Here is a 16,326-nt window from a genome sequence, read left to right on the forward strand (position 1 = left end):
AGACAAGTTTCATGGACTTTCAGTTGTGTTTTGAAGAGCATTTGAACACATCAATATTTTAGATACTATACTAAAGTATATCTAATCTTGTAATTCAATAACATATAGACTTTATATATTAAATAATCATAATAATAATGTAAATGTTTACAATACACTTCTTTATTTGTTATGCACATACTTTTACCTTTACAATCGTTTGCTTTAATATGCAGTATATTTGTTGTATATTTTTGTGTTTGCTTCCTCCTGCTCCCTTTCGGACACATACTGTATGATTTATTATTATTATTATTATTATTATTATTATTATTATTATTAATATTAATATGAAGATATTATTAAGATAAGATAAGATGTTATTTTATTGATTGAACATTTTAGTTTAGAGTTTGCTGTCCCACGGTAATTCAGAAGGCTCACAGGTCACATTCTGACCATTATTTAAAACAATAGGTGCTTTCACACCGTCTACAGTTTGTTTTGTATAGAGGGAGCTCTGTGGCTGAATGGCCAGCGATTAGGTGCGGTGCATTTATCATAGGTGATCAGAGCTAACTGCCTGCCGTCAGATTTCATTTAAAAAACAGATCTGATTTTAAGACTATTTCTGCGCTCATAAAGAATGATAAGAATAAATATAATGCGTATTGAACTAGTTTCATTAATTAGTGAGTTTATTTAACACTAGAACCACCAATCGGGTCAATTTGTGTGATGTGTCTTGTGTGTGTGCAATGTAACTTTTTTTCAATAAAATATTAAAGTCTCCCAGTCCGTGACTTTTCCTGAAAGTGTTTTATGTGGCACCCTATGTTGTTAAAAATTGCATTCTAATAGCGGGATTTTACGGTTTTAGGTAGGCCTATACAAAAACCTCTGGCGATTCTAGTGTTAAGGTAATTAGGTACAGTAGAAGCCCTTTTTTATCAGTAACGAATTTAGCAGTTGAACATAAAAGTCAATTAACTGAGGGGTCACTTGCAATGACAGTATTGTAAGCTTGTCACTCAGAGTAACCTACAGTTAATTTAGCTGCTGGAGAAGAAAGATCAGGGGGGAGGGGGGAAGAGAGCTGTGGTTGATGGGCCATTAGTTGTGTAAATACACAGCTGAGAGCTGCCGTTTCATTCAGACTGTTTAAAAAACGATAACAACGGACTATTTTTCAAGATCAAGATCCCTCCGCTACGCTTTGGGATCCTTATCTGCCGACGACGCTCCATTAAAATATAAATATTTTTAGTGAACTACTGAGTTTAGGCACGTTAATAACGTTTTAATTAAGTTGAATACAGTATATTCATATTTGCCGTGAGCTGTTATGTGCCATCATGACACGCATGGTGTTCTTTTTTTATATATTATAATGAAGTACGAGCTGTGTGCTCGAGTCTTCCTGCCTGTCGGCTCTGCTCTCATGGATGTATAATAAGGTTCTGCTGCTCCGAGATGATGGTCAAGCTTCAGCAGCTACATTACCTACGGGTGCGTTCGTTAATATTAACTGCGCGTCCGGAGTCACTGTGGCACAGACTGGACCGCTGGTGAACAGCTGTTAGAACGGGCCGTTCAGGTGTTCAGAGCAGAGCTCCCTGTCGGAGCGGCAGAGCGTGATGTGAACTGAAAAGTTTTTCTGTGGCAATATTATTTAAGGAATCGTTGAGCTAGCTAGCTAGCATATATTGTCACTATCTGCTAACGTTAGCTTTAGCCTTCTATTTCTAATAGTTTTTTTCATAGGCTATAAACAGAGGTGGTATAAGTATATATATATATATATAGTACTTGAGTAAAAGTAGAAGCACTCAGATCTTGTACTTGAGTAAAAGTAGACGCACTCAGGTCTTGTACTTGAGTAAAAGTAGAAGCACACGGATCTTGTAGAGTAAAAGTAGAAGTACTCAGATCTTGTTCTTGATTAAAAGTAGAAGTACTGAGGTCTTGTACTTGAGTAAAAGTAGAAGTACTCAGATCTTGTACTTGAGTAAAAGTAGAAGTACCAGAGTGTAGGAATACTCTGTTACAGTAAAAGTCCTGCATTCAAAATGTACCTCAAGTAAAAGTAGAAAAGTATTCTCATCAAAATATAGTGAAAGTTGCGACAGTAAAAGTAGTCATTGTGCAGATTGGTCCATTTCAGAATAATATATATGATATGTTTTATAATGATTGATCATGAAAGTGTTAAAGCTGGTAAAGGTGCAGCTAGTTTGAATGACTTTGTATACTGCAAGGTAGCTTGTGGATTTGCTCCAGGTCGAACTAAAGTCTTATTTAACACTTGATTATATTTCACATCATTCATCCACATCTGTGAAGTAACTAAAGGTATTAAATACATGTAGTGGAGTAGAAGTACACCATGTACCTCTGAACTGTAGTGGGGTAGAAGAACAAAGTAGCAAAACATTGAAATACTTAAATAAAGTACAAGTATCTCAAAATTGTGCCCAAGTATAGTACTTGTTGAGTTTATGAACTTAGTTACTTAACACCATGTGGCTATAAAGATAGAACGACTAAGCCTTGCACAGAGGCATGAAAATACATTTTCAAAATGCTCAACAGTGCTGCCAAAATTATAAACTGACTGCTACACAATTAAAATAAATGCTTTTATATATTTCTATTAGATGTGACTCTTTGGCGTTTCTGTTATTATTAACACTGCTGCTTTAGTTGTTCTGCTAATATCCTCTGTTATTCCTCGTTTTAAAGCCGATATTCTGTGGGGTGGGGGAGCCGGGGGCTCGGATCCTTGTCACCTTTTTCATACCTGATGAGTTTCCACCCCTGTATGTTAAAAAGCCTCAGTCACCTTAATTCATGTAATAAAAACATCTGAGGTCAGTAACACTCAAAGCTAAATGTGCAATACCATGTTCAGCTATGTTACTATTTATAATGTTATTGTTGTTACATTTGAAGATGTACATATTGGAATGATTTCTTAACTTACAGTAGGCTATTTTTTACAATGTGTGTTGGAAGGATTTATTAAATTACTATGAATATTGTCATTGTTGAAGGCTTTTAGAGAAGGGTGAACTATAAGCCTGAATTACATAACATTTTATACCTAAAAACATAAAAGCCACAATAAATGAATCACAATTATTCTAGTTATTTTTACCTCCCGTATTGCTTTCAACTCACCAGCTTTTATGGTGTTGTTACGTCACTAACTGTAAGCTTGTCACATACAGTCTATGGTCACTCAGAGTAACCTACAGTTAATTTAGCTGCTGGAGAAGAAAGATCAGGGGGGGAGAGATCTGTGGTTGATGGGCCATTAGTTGTGTAAATACACAGCTGAGAGCTGCCGTTTCATTCAGACTGTTTAAAAAACGGTAACAACGGACTATTTTTCTTAGCGGATGCATGTCAATTTAAATCAATACATACAACTATTTTTTAAATCAATAAAAACATTTTCTAAATCCATAAAAGCATTTCAATTAATACTGGGAGACATGTCGTTACTTTGTTGAGAATGTGGCCATGTAATAAGCGGGATAATTTGCAGCGACTTGTTCCTTATGGGGAAAATAGCACCCGTCATGCAGATCAGGATCCCTCTGCTACGCTTTGGGATCTTGATCTGCCGACGAGGCTCCATTAAAATAGGAATATTTTTAATGAATTACTGAGTTTAGGCACGTTAATAACGTTTTAATGAAGTTGAAGTTCATATGTGTCAGTGATTTCATGTCAATTCGGCGAACATAAACATAAATGATCGTGGTGAAGATGATGATTAAATTAGGATTAAAAATCGAGAGCTGGGCTGCATTTCCTCCTGTTCGTTTTTTTCGACTAAACAACATTATTTTGTTAAATAACAACATGGTGATGTTTTCTAAATGATTACATGTCTCTTATTTAGCACAGAGTATGATATCCGTGACATATGGATCTTAACAAAGTGCAGCTGTCCATCCAGCATACTGTATCTGATTTTATTTCACATGAGCTCCAGTGTGGAACCCCACTGCACCCCCTGGTGGATCAATGATCAATTGCAGCTGGCTTCATTATAATTACATTTATCTATCACGGGGGCGGTCTCAAGTCAAGCTGGAGGTTTTCCCTTGAGCGAGTGCAGATCACGTACCAATCACGGCCCTCGCATTTCAAACTGTCTGAAATGAATCGCTACATCTGTAAGAAAAGCCTAATTTGTTTAAAATGTTGCAAGTTGAATTTAATGGTATTGGATACTTTCTTAATATTTTTCTTAAAAGTCAAGTTTGAGTCCATTATGACTCCAAGATACTTGAAGTTGGGGACTAGTTCTATTTCTGCTCCGTTTAAAAACACATTGGATCCTTCGATGTTGACTGGTCGTTTACTGAACATCATGCATACCGTTTTTTTTTTACGTTGAACTCTAAGCAAATGTTGTTCAGCCAGTGTTGAACCTTGTCCAAAGCTTTTGAGAGACAGGATGAGATCATTTCAGTGTTTTTCCCATGTACAAAGATGACCGCATCATCGGCATACATTTGCACATTCAACACGGACATACATTAGGCAAGTCATTAATGTACAGTGAAAACAGTAATGGTCCAAGAATGGAACCTTGTGGTACCCCAACAGGGTTGACAAGGTAGGGGGATTTGGTACCGTTGACCAAAACACGCAGTTTTGAACCCACTGTATTGAATCTGCCGAAAAATTGAAATAAGTCAGCTTTGTCAGGAGTGGTCAACGGTGTCAAAAGCCTTCCTTAGATCAAGGAAGATAGCTGTTTTCCTGTTTGTTTATGAAAAAGTTTGCTTTGGCCTGTCTTATTGTTTGTGTTACCTTGTTACGAGCATGAGTGGATTTCTGTCTATCAGTGGATAGTCTGGATTTCAAGCTCTGCTTTAGTAGTTGGTCTCTAGATTGCATTAGATTCCTGCAGTGTTGATTCAGCCAGGGAAGATGATGTTCCTTCCTGTCCCTAACTGACCCTCTCCTTGAGAAAGAAGACATTGCATCGTTAATTTTTAGATATAAACAGATTACTGTTTTCACCAATGTCTTCAGAGGAGAGAGTGTCCCCCCAATTGGGATATATATATATATATTTAAATCCTCTGGAGCAGAGAGAGGAGCTGTGGATTATTGTTATTGATTAATGCATCAGTGGCAAGGCAAGGCAAGGCAAGGCAAGGCAAGGCAAGGCAAGGCAAGGCAAGGCAAGGCAGACACTTACGTAGTAACCATGAAACCATCTGTAATGATAATAACTTCACATATCACAATATGCAGAGCATTTTCAAACATTAATTCAACCACAGTTTAAGTGACATAGTCCTCAATCCAAACAGGCTGCTTTCTGATTCGCTGGTTCCTGCTCTGAACACCATGCACTGTAGCTGGCTCAGCAGGCCTCACTTCTTCTGATGGAGGAGTGAATGTTTCTGGAAGCACCGACAGGTGTGAAGCATCCCAGGTTTTTCCATTATCAAGTGTGTAACTGTGAGGTCCTTTCTGCTTGGTCACTTTCAGAGGCTCACTGAACTTTGGCTTTCCCTTTTTGACATGCAGCGGGTTTCTCACACGCACCAGGCTTCCCGGATGTATTTTGGGAATCTTGGCATTTCTTTTTGCATCAGAATATGTTTTCATGTGCCACTGTTTCTTTTCCACTCTGTCTCTCAGTTCCTGATCCTGAGTATCCGCAGGATTGAGAGTTTGGTTCGCATTTTTCTTCCATACATGAGCTGGAACGGAGATGTCCCTGTAGTGGCGTGAGGTGTAGCTCTGTAGACCTGAAGAAACTCAGCAACATGAGCTTTCCACGGAGCGTTCTCTCTCTGTGCCGTGAGAATGCTTTCCTTCAGCACTCTATTTAGCCTCTCCACCGCTCCATTTCCTTCTGGATGGTAGATTGTAGTCCTGATGTGTTGGATGTCTCTTTCTTCTAGGAAAAAGGCGAGTTCTGAGGATGTGAATTGTGGACCGTTATCTGTCACCACAGACACAGGGTTCCCTTTTTGGCTGAACACTGATCTCATGAAGGTGATCACTGTTGCAGTAATGCATCTTGGGGCAAAACACACTTCTGGCCATTTTGAATAGTAGTCAGTCATAGTAATAGCAAACTTACAGTCCACCGGACCAATCTCAAATGGGCCCACGATGTCGAGGGCAAGCTTTTGCCATGGCCCCTGAGGCAGAGGGACTGGTGTCATAGGTGCAGGGTTAGTTTTAGCTGTTTTATCATTCATCTGGCAGGACACACAGGCGGCGATAACCGATTGTACCAGTGCATCCATTTTAGGCCACCAATACAAGTCTCTGAGTCTCTGTTTTGTGCGTACAATGCCTTGGTGGCTCTCGTGTGCTAAGGATACCATGTGTGAGTGTAGCTTTACTGGAACAACTAACCTGTGACTCCCTCTCAGAATGAGTTGTTCATGTGCAGAAAGTTCATTTCTCACCTGGTAGTACGGCAACATGTTAGCAGGCAGGCCTTTGGATGAAGCTGGCCACCCGTCTGTCATGTAGTTGCGTAGCTGACGTAACTCTGGACAGGAAGTGCAGGCATCTGTGAAGTCAGACGAGGGAACAGCAGTCAGCAGGGCAGAGACAGCAGCAACCATCTCTGGTTCCGTGTCTGAGGTGCAGTCCTGTCCGTGTGGCAGTGGCAGGCGGGAAAGGCAATCTGCTGCATGGTTCTGAGCACCGGGTCTGTAGACAATATCATAGTTGAAGCAGAGTAGCCTGGCCGACCAGCGTGCTACTCTCATACCAGCTCTCCCCATGCCTTTTGTAGCCAAGAGTGTGGTCAAAGCTTGGTGATCAGTCCTTAAGGTGAACTTTGTTCCCCACAAGTAGGTTCTCCAACGCTCTGCAGCCCACACACAGGCCAAAGCTTCTTTTTCTATCACAGAGTACTTTCTCTCTGCAGCACTAAGAGAGCGCGAAGCAAATGCCACTGTTCTTTCAGTGTTGTCACGATGTATCTGTGTCAGCACCCCACCTATGCCATAGTCTGAGGCATCTGTAGACACTATGGTGGGCCGTGACGGGTCAAAAAGAGCGAGTGATGAACTGTCTGTGATGAGTAGTTTAACCTGCTGAAAACTACTCTGTGCCTCATCAGTCCATGTGAATGTAGCTCTGCGTAGCACATCTCTCATTGGTTCCACCACAGTTGCATAGTTCTGTATGAACTTGGAGTACCACGATGTTAGGCCAAGAAAAGACCTGAGAGTCACTGGATCACTGGGTGATGGAGCATCCCGAATAGCTGCAATGTGGTCATCATTTGGCAGCAGACCTTCCTTGCTTATGCTGTGTCCTAGATACGTTAGTTTGTCCTGGTAGAATTTGCATTTATCTGTGTTGAGACTTAGTCCAGCTTCCTGCAGTCGGTACAGTACTGCTTTCAGGCGGGTTTCATGCTCAGCACGGCATGAGGAGTAAATGATGATATCATCCAGATATGCCTGCACTCCAGGTAAATCTTTCAGCACCATGGACATCATCTTCTGAAATGCTGAGGGTGCTGATGCTAGCCCATAGCAAACTCGCTTGTACCTGAAAAGTCCCTCGTGAGTAATGAAAGCAGTCAGATCTCTGCTGTCCTCATGCAGTGGAAGCTGGTAGTATGCATTAGCCAGGTCGAGGGTTGAGAATATGGTAGCTCCTCTGAGTTCTGAGAAGAGCTCCTCCATGTGTGGAATGGGGTAGCAATCCATTATGACGGCCTTGTTAGGCTCCCTGAGGTCTGTACACATCCTTATTTTAGATGAGTTCTTTCGTTGAGTCACAACGATCGGTGATACCCAGGGAGAGGCATCTATTTTTTCAATGATGTCAGCATCAAGAAGGCGCTTTAACTCTGCAGAAACAGCATCTCTGACTGAGAATGGAAGCCTTCTCAATTTCTGCTGCACAGGCTTCACCTCATCTTTCACTCTTACTTTGTGTACTACGTTCCTAACACAGCCCATAGGTAAAACTGTATTAACAGGTGCAGATGCAGTAGGTGTCGGTGTAGTAGGAGTTGCAGGTGGGGTTGTTATCTCTCTGACTGTGTGCTCTGACTTCAGTACCACTCTGTTTCTCATGATGACCATTTCCAGTGCCTCAAACAGGTCCAGGCCCAGCAGTATTGAACCTGACTTCACAATGAAAAGGGTAGCTGAGGCAGTATTTCCGTCATGGAATGCACGTAAATGCAGTTTCCCTAGTTCTGGGATTCTCTGTCTTGAGTATGTGACTAGAGGAACCTTTGTAGGTTTCAGTGGTATGTGACTGAAATAGGTCTCGTACACATGAGCCGGCAGCAGTGACACTGAAGAACCAATATCTACTATCATCTCAAATGACTGGTTAGCAGGAGAAAGTCCCAAATCTACAGTGCACATTATTTTCTTCTCTTTTGGGGCAGAATTATTCAGCAATAAAACAGTCAGTTCTGGAATAACGACCTCCCTCACTTCACGTTTTTGTTCTGAACGACACACTTTGGCAAAATGCCCAGTTTTTCCACAGGATTTGCATATTTTGTTTGTAGCAGGGCATTGTGTGGAATTGGCCATATGTTTATCTGAATCACATCTGTAACATCTTCGTGCTTGCTCAGACTTTCTCTCACCTTGCCTTTGTTTACTTGCAGCGGGACGTTTTTGTTCCCATTTTGGCGCGCTGATCTCTCTCACAGGCACTTCACTGTTGGAGAACTCGGCCACGTTGCGCGCCGCCATTTCCACCTGATTTGCAATCTGAATGGTTTTATCCAGTGTCAGTTTGTCTTCTAGCAGCAAGCGTTCACGTATGCGTCCACTGTAGGCTTTTTCCACGATCTGATCACGCAGCATATCCTGTTCTGCATTTCCAAATTCACAAAAAACGAGCATTTCACGTAGCGCAGAGACGTACTGTGCAATTGTTTCATCATGTCTCTGGGCTCGTTGGCGGAACCTGTGTCTCTCCGCAATTACGTTTACCTTCGGCACGAAATGCGCCCGTAGTGCAGCCACGGCATGGTTGTATGTAGTTCCCGTTTCAGTCAATGTGTAGAATATCCTCTGTGCTTCGGTTCCGACGCTGTGTAGCAGCATTGCACTTATACGGGTATCCGGCCACTTGGCTCCTTCCACGTCGATCACTAGCAGATAGTTTTCGAACATTTTTAGCCATGTTCCAAATGGCATAGTAGGTTCTCCCGGACACTGAAGAAAGGTGGGAGGTAAAGGAGTAGAAGCCACGGCCATCCTCGTCGCCAATTTGTTGTGTATTAGTAGAAAGAAATTAATGAAACAAGGGACAGAGGATACGGGTACTCAACTCTTTACTGTTCGTCATGCTTAACTGCCACAGCATCAACTCCCGGGCTTACTCTTCTTCTCTCAACATTGTATGTATACTCTGGTTACACTGCGCCCCCTATTGGCAGGAGTATATTAGAACACAACACGGTTGTTGACAGTGGAGCAGTCAAAGCTAGCTGGTGTTTTATGGATCTCTGCTGCTAGGCTGCTAGCCATTGGCGGTCCTGCAGTCCTCCGATGGTGTGGATGTTGGTCCAGATGCTAGGCCACCAGCCACCGGTGCGAGCCCACAGAGATCCTCCGGCCGAGCTAGCTGTTTTGCTAGCCGGCCTCGTGTGCAGCCGGCCGGTGATGCATGGTTCTCTGCTGCTTTGCTTTTAGCTCTCGGTGCGGGCCCCCAGTCCTTCGATGGTGTGGATGTTGGTCCTGCTGCTAGGCCAGCAGCCGTCAGCGCAAGACCACAGAGATCCGCCGGCAGAGCTAGCTGTTCAGCTAGCCGAAATCTTCTGAAGCCAGTCCGGTGGTGTCCAGTGGTGTCCGGTGGTGTGTGGATCTCCGCTGCTCGGCCACCAGCCCTCGGCGTGGACCCGTAGTCCTCAGATGGTGTGGGTAGAGGTCCTGCTGCTAGGTCGGCAGCCGTCAGCGCGAGACCGCAGAGACCCGATGGTGGTGCTAGCAGAGCCAATAGCCCAATATTCTCCCCTTTTTGTTTTAGACCCTTTTTTTTGAGAGTCTGCCAGGAGTGCCAGATGAATGAACTGTAGATAATATGACGACCATGCCCGAAGTGCTTGGTATTCAACAATGTTGCTGGTGCAGATAATGATGTATCCTCAACATGTGGTTTTACCATGGGGGCAAGATGAGTGGTGTAGCTACACAGAGGTTTGACATTTAGGACAATCATACAGAGATAGATTGCTGCCACTGCGCCAGAACTGCTTTCCGCCATCTTGGGAAATGGGTCAGTCTTAGAACTGCATGAATTTGCTGAGACTGGAAAGCTAAGACTCTTTTGAATTTATGAGCCCAAATCTGAATTCATGTGTGATGATGTGTTTGATGTTATAATTGCCATTTCATTGTGGTGGGAGTCATTTTTTAAAACTTCACCTTGCTGTATACAATGGGCTGTTGGAAGCTCTAGGTCAGTGGTCGCCAACCAGTCGATCATGATCGACCGGTCGATCGCGAGTGTGGTGCGGGTGGATCGCGGGCCGTTAAAAAAAAAAGTAACAAAAGAAATAAAAATAAAATAAAAATAATAATGTTTGAAAAATACGTTTTTAGATGTAAACCTATCATCCACCATCCTGTTAGCAGGTGCCACTTTATTGACGTATATTTGAGACACCTCAATAATATAATACATTAACCGTGCTTTACGTGAACCTCATCATGACACAAGAGAGGACGGCAGGACTGCAATTTCCCGTGTTCAGTGGATGCAACAGAGGCAAGTCACCAGACCAATCAGAGAGTTGCATGGAAATACACGTGTGCTTGTGTCATTCAAGCTCGGCTCTGTGTGTGTGTGGCAATAGCGAATTTAGTGTGATAGAGAGAGAGAGAGAGAGAGGGAGAGAGAGAGGGAGAGAGGGGGACCGGTGCGAGCGGGGACCGTGATGTTAGCATCTGGTTAGCTAACTGCACTAACGGACATAAGGAGCTGTTTCCACAACAAGCTGGAGGAGAGTCCTCCCCTGTCAGACTGAGGGGCTCAGGTGAGCAGGGGTTCCCAACCTTTATTGTGCCAAGGACCGGCAGATACATTAAAAAAAAATTGCGGACCGGTTGTCAATTTTAACTGATTTGAATATTTACTCACCAGCAGGTGGCAACATAGGCTAATTGTATTTAACAGCCTGAAGAAATACCAATATGCATCCAAAACATATTAACAAAGTTTAAAACCAGGATACAATTAAAACAAAAAATTAGGACCGCTTTACAAATATTAATATAATATATAATATAATATAGCCTAATATAGGTGGCAACAGTGGCTAATTGTATGTAACAGCCTGAACAAATAATAGAACAATATGCATCCCAAACATATTAACACAGTTTAAAACCAGGATACAATTAAAACAAATTAGGACCACTGTACACATATTGATATAACTGAAATGTCAGTGAGACCCCTGGTCTTGTTTGCCAGCAATAATAACGTCATACCGGGGCGTTCGTTCCGGTGCACTCCGACAGCATTTAGCACTACATCGAGATTAAGATTAAACTAACTTCTTTTGGGAACACCCACATACCTATGGAGTTGGCCAGATGTGTGTAAATGACTGTTCATGGTAATTTGAAAACAAATGCCGTTGTTGGACACACACAAACACACCGAACATACACACACACACACACACACAGCGGAGCTGAGCAGAGCACATACACACACACATCATGTGCCTTTATGACCGGACATTTCCTTCACACAACGAGTAATAGGGGGAATAATTGGGCCGTTCGATGTGTGTGTGTGTGTGTGTGTGTGTGTGTGTGTGTGTGTGTGTGTGTGTGTGTGTGTGTGTGTGTGTGTGTGTGTGTGTGTGTGTGTGTGTGTGTGTGTGTGTGTGTGTGTGTGTGTGTGTGTGTGTGTGTGTGTGTGTGTAGGTGTGTGTGGTTGAAACGTAGCAGCCTGCAGTGGGGAACACAGTGAAGGCGGTGTGTACGCGCTGGTGCTGCACTTCTCAGAGGCTGCCTCCTGATGCTGCAGCCATTTCATGAAGTGAAGGAAGCTTTACAAATAAAAAAAATAGCTCCACACCCCTGGCCGCAATGTCCTTAAAATGAAGTCCGAGTTCGAAATATATCTCAAATAATGTATGCACTGCCATTCCCCCACAAACATAACAGTCTGGGATTAAACGGTTGTCTCCTGTGTGCTCCACTTCTTATTGGCGCACCACCTGTAACTTTATCTGCGCTCGAGAGGCTGAGACCTTATGCTAACCAATTTTGATTTATTTTGTATGTTTTGGATGAAATAATATGACTGGTATAAAATTAAAATTAAATAAAAATTGAATTTGTTTTGATAAAATATTTTTATATATTTAGAATTCTGCAAATATTATGATAAACTCACAGCTATTTCGCGGCCCGGCAGTAACACCTCCGGACTGGGGGTTGGGGACCCCAGAGCTAAAGGACTCTCTGAGTGTTTAGAACGGTTTTGTCACAAATTATTCAAAAGATTATTTCCGCGGCACACCTTCATACGATCATTATAGTTATACAAACAATAAGAGAATAAATGAAAAACAGGTATGAAATACTATATGGCAGTAAAATATCCATAAAGAAAAAGAAAATCTGTTCACAGTTCTGTTTCATATGGGTGTTGAGAGATGTATCCATAGATCTCTTCATGTTGCTCTCAAAGTGCACCAGATTGATGCTTTCAACTTCAATATTTTAAAAAAAATCTTCCCGGGGGAGCATCCCCCCGGACCCTCCTAGAGGAGGTGAGGTCCGCCCCCCACTCATAAAAAATAGCACTTTACCGCTGCCTATATCCCGTGAGCTGATTATGGAGCCTTCATTTTAACAGTAATTCAGATGCAATTAGCCTATATAAAAGGCCTCAAATTGGAAGCACTGTCTTTTTCACTCAATTCTGCAATAAGTAGATCTCGCCTTTCACCTAGGCCGAGGTCGGTGATCTTGGGCTTAAAAAGGTTGGTGACCACTGCTCTAGGTTAATCACAGACTCAGGAAAGTTGACCACCATAAGCTAGGGACTGAGGACATTCAGATGATAAATAGCTTTTTCTAATAGAATGTCAATCAGCAGGTGTCTCAGTATTCCCAGAGAAAAAGTGCTCGTCATCCACTTGTCATTCTTCCAGCATAACACTTGTTGTTGAACACATCTGCTCAAATCAAAATAAAATATGTGAAATTAATCTTCAGGTTTCCAGCTTCCAGATGTGATATTCCACTTCTGTGTAGCACATACTCTTGACCTGCTTTCTCCTCCTCAACATCCCCGTCCTCCACTAAAAAAGACATGTGGGTCTCCAAGGGTTAATAGTTTTACTTTTATGAAAGACCTTCTACAACAGCTTACAACCTTTTTGTTAGAGAAAGTGTGACAAAGGGCCCATATATAAGTGTTTTAAGGCCCCCAGATCAGTAAACCCTCTCCTAAGTATAGCTCAGGAGTGTAAACAGGAAGTCTCATTGTCCGTGATATCTAATTTTGGAAAACGGACCCTGTATAGTAGACAAATGCTGTCATGGTTGATGGGTGTGTGGGTGTCTGAAGGAGAGTTACAGTCCACTACTGTCCAAATCAAGTTACTCTGTCACATGGTCACCAGGTTAGTGTGTTAAAATACTTTCTGGAAATAATTTAAAGAGGCCCTATTCTGCTTTCTGAGGCTCTCCCTTCCTTGTACTCTTCTATAGGTTTTAGTGCATGTAAATGGTCTGCAAAGGCTAAAATCCCTGTGTTCCCTCCAGAGTTAGTTTCTCTCTCATCGACTCCCACCCCGAAACCTGAATCTTTTGCCAAGTTTCTTGGGTTTGGGGGCGCCTAAGGCCAAATGGAATTTGTTATAAAAACAATAATAATTCCTACAGTTACAATACTTTCCTCGCCCAAGTTGCTGCGCTCTGAACTAAATATTATGCATGTAAAAATAAAAACATGGCACCATGCAGCGCTTCTGAATATTAAAACAAATGATAATTTTATTTTGTGTCAAATGACAGTGACGTCCTTTAAGGCTTTTCATTCACTCATTGGTCCCTCCTCTTCCTCCTGCAGGGGGACCAGGACTGCCAGAATGTGGAGAGGGACAGTGTGTGCAGCAGCAGCAGTGTTAACAGTGTTAACGTGGAGGACATGCCCCTGTGTCTGGCTGCCATTCAGAAGCTGGTTGAGTACATTAAGTTCAACTTCATGGACAGTGACACAGCTCCGACCCCCAGCCCCCCCTCCTGCAGGGAGGGGCTAGACATCGAGGTCCGGGCCGTGGCCTTCAGTAAAGATGGGTTTGACGGTGCTGAGTTTGGCCTCAGCTTTGGGAACATCCCTATTTTTGGGGACCCTGATGGAAGGAAGAAGGGGGGCCCGAGGAGGAGGAGGGACCAGGGCCCCATCATAGATGTGGGCTGCATCTGGGTGACAGAGGTGAGGAAGAGGAGCCCAGCCGCCCGCTGTGGGGGGATCAAGCTCAGAGACGAACTGCTGTCACTGAACGGGCAGCTGATGGTGGGAGTAGACGTCAGTGGAGCCAGGTAAGACAGCTGAAACCAAAACTGTAACCATGAACCACACTGAACAAACTGAAACGTCGACTTTAATTAAATGCTGAACAGATGTCACATAATTGTATTAGGTTAATTGAAAGCAATAATATTAAGTTGAACCTATTATTATGTTTCAGTTTTTGCATTGCAAACATGAAATGAAGAGATGTCGCAATGATCAAGCACATTGTATTCTGTAAGCTCATAGCAAGAAGATGGTGAATTAAATGATCTGATAAATTCACTGTACCTCATCACAGCAACCTGTGCAAAAAGAACAATAGCCAAGCAAAGCCAGAGATGTGCCTGCATGGTTTCACGGTTCATAGCCACATGCCAAGGCCTGCTCTGAAATACAACACCATCCATCCATCCATCTTCTCCCGCTTATCCGTGGTCGGGTCGTGGAGGTAGCAGTTCCAGCAGAGAGCCCCAAACTTTCTTTTCCCTGGCCACATCAACCAGCTCTGACTGGGGGATCCCAAGGCGCTCCCAGGCCAGCGAAGAGATATAATCCCTCCATCTGGTTATAGGTCTACCCCTTGGTCTCTTCCCAGCTGGACGTGCCTGGAACACCTCCCTAGGGAGGCGCCCAGGTGGCATCCTAACTAGGTGCCCGAACCACCTCAACTGGCTCCTTTCGACGCGAAGGAGGAGCGGTTCAACTCCGAGTCCCTCCCGGATGACCGAACTTCTCACCTTATCCCTAAGGGAGACATCAGCCACCCTGCGGAGAAAACCCATCTCGGCCGCTTGTACCCGCAATCTCGTTCTTTCGGTCATGACCCATCCTTCATGACCATAGGTGAGGGTAGGAACGAAAATGGCCCGGTAGACAGAGAGCTTTGCCTTCTGGCTCAGCTCCCTTTTCGTCACAACGGTGCGGTAAAGCGACTGCAGTACCGCTCCCGCTGCTCCGATTCTCCGACCCATCTCACGCTCCATTGCTCCCTCACTCGAGAACAAGACCCCGAGATACTTGAACTCCTTCACTTGGGGTAAGGACTCATTCCCTACTTGGAGTGGACAGTCCATCGGTTTCCTGCTGAGAACCATGGCCTCAGATTTGGAGGTGCTGATCCTCATCCCAGCCGCTTGACACTCGGTTGCGAACCGATCCAGTGAGTGCTGAAGGTCGCAGACCGATGAAGCCATCAGAACCACATCATCTGCAAAAAGCAGTGGTGCAATCCTTAGTCCACCGAACTGCAGACCCCTCCCCCACGACTACGCCTCCAAATCCGATCCATGTATATTACAAACAGGATTGGTGACAAAGCGCAGCCCTGGCAGAGGCCAACCCTCACCTGAAATGGGTCCGACTTACTGCCGAGGACCCGGACACAGCTCTCGCTTTGGGAGTACAGAGATTGGATGGCCCTGAGTAAAGACCCCCTCACCCCATACTCCCGCATCACCTCCCACAGTGACTCCCTGGGAACCCGGTCATACGCCTTCTCCAAGTCTACAAAACACATGTAGACTGGATGAGCGTACTCCCAGGCCCCCTCCAGGATCCTTGCGAGAGTAAAAAGCTGATCCGTCGTTCCACGACCAGGACGGAATCCGCATTGTTCCTCCTCAATCTGAGGTTCGACAATCGGCCTGACCCTCCTTTCGAGTACCTTAGAGTAAACTTTCCCGGGGAGGCTGAGTAGTGTGATGCCTCTGTAATTGGCACACACCCTCTGATCCTCCTTTTTAATAAGGGGAACCACCACCCCGGTCTGCCACTCCTTCGGTACTGTTTCCGACTTCCACGCAACGTTGATGAGACGTG

At 43.8% G+C, this 16,326-nt stretch overlaps 1 protein-coding gene across 1 annotated transcript in view; it reads left to right on the forward strand.

Annotated features, from left to right (window-relative positions):
* pdzd2 (PDZ domain containing 2) overlaps positions 1-16,326 on the forward strand; it is a 198,192-nt gene that overhangs the window by 62,780 nt on the left and 119,086 nt on the right. The window contains 1 exon segment of the mRNA XM_079688942.1: positions 14,062-14,534. Coding sequence (XP_079545068.1) covers positions 14,062-14,534 — 473 coding nt within the window.

Source organism: Notothenia rossii (genome assembly GCF_949606895.1).
Source record: "Notothenia rossii genome assembly, chromosome: 6".
Lineage (NCBI taxonomy): Eukaryota > Metazoa > Chordata > Actinopteri > Perciformes > Nototheniidae > Notothenia > Notothenia rossii.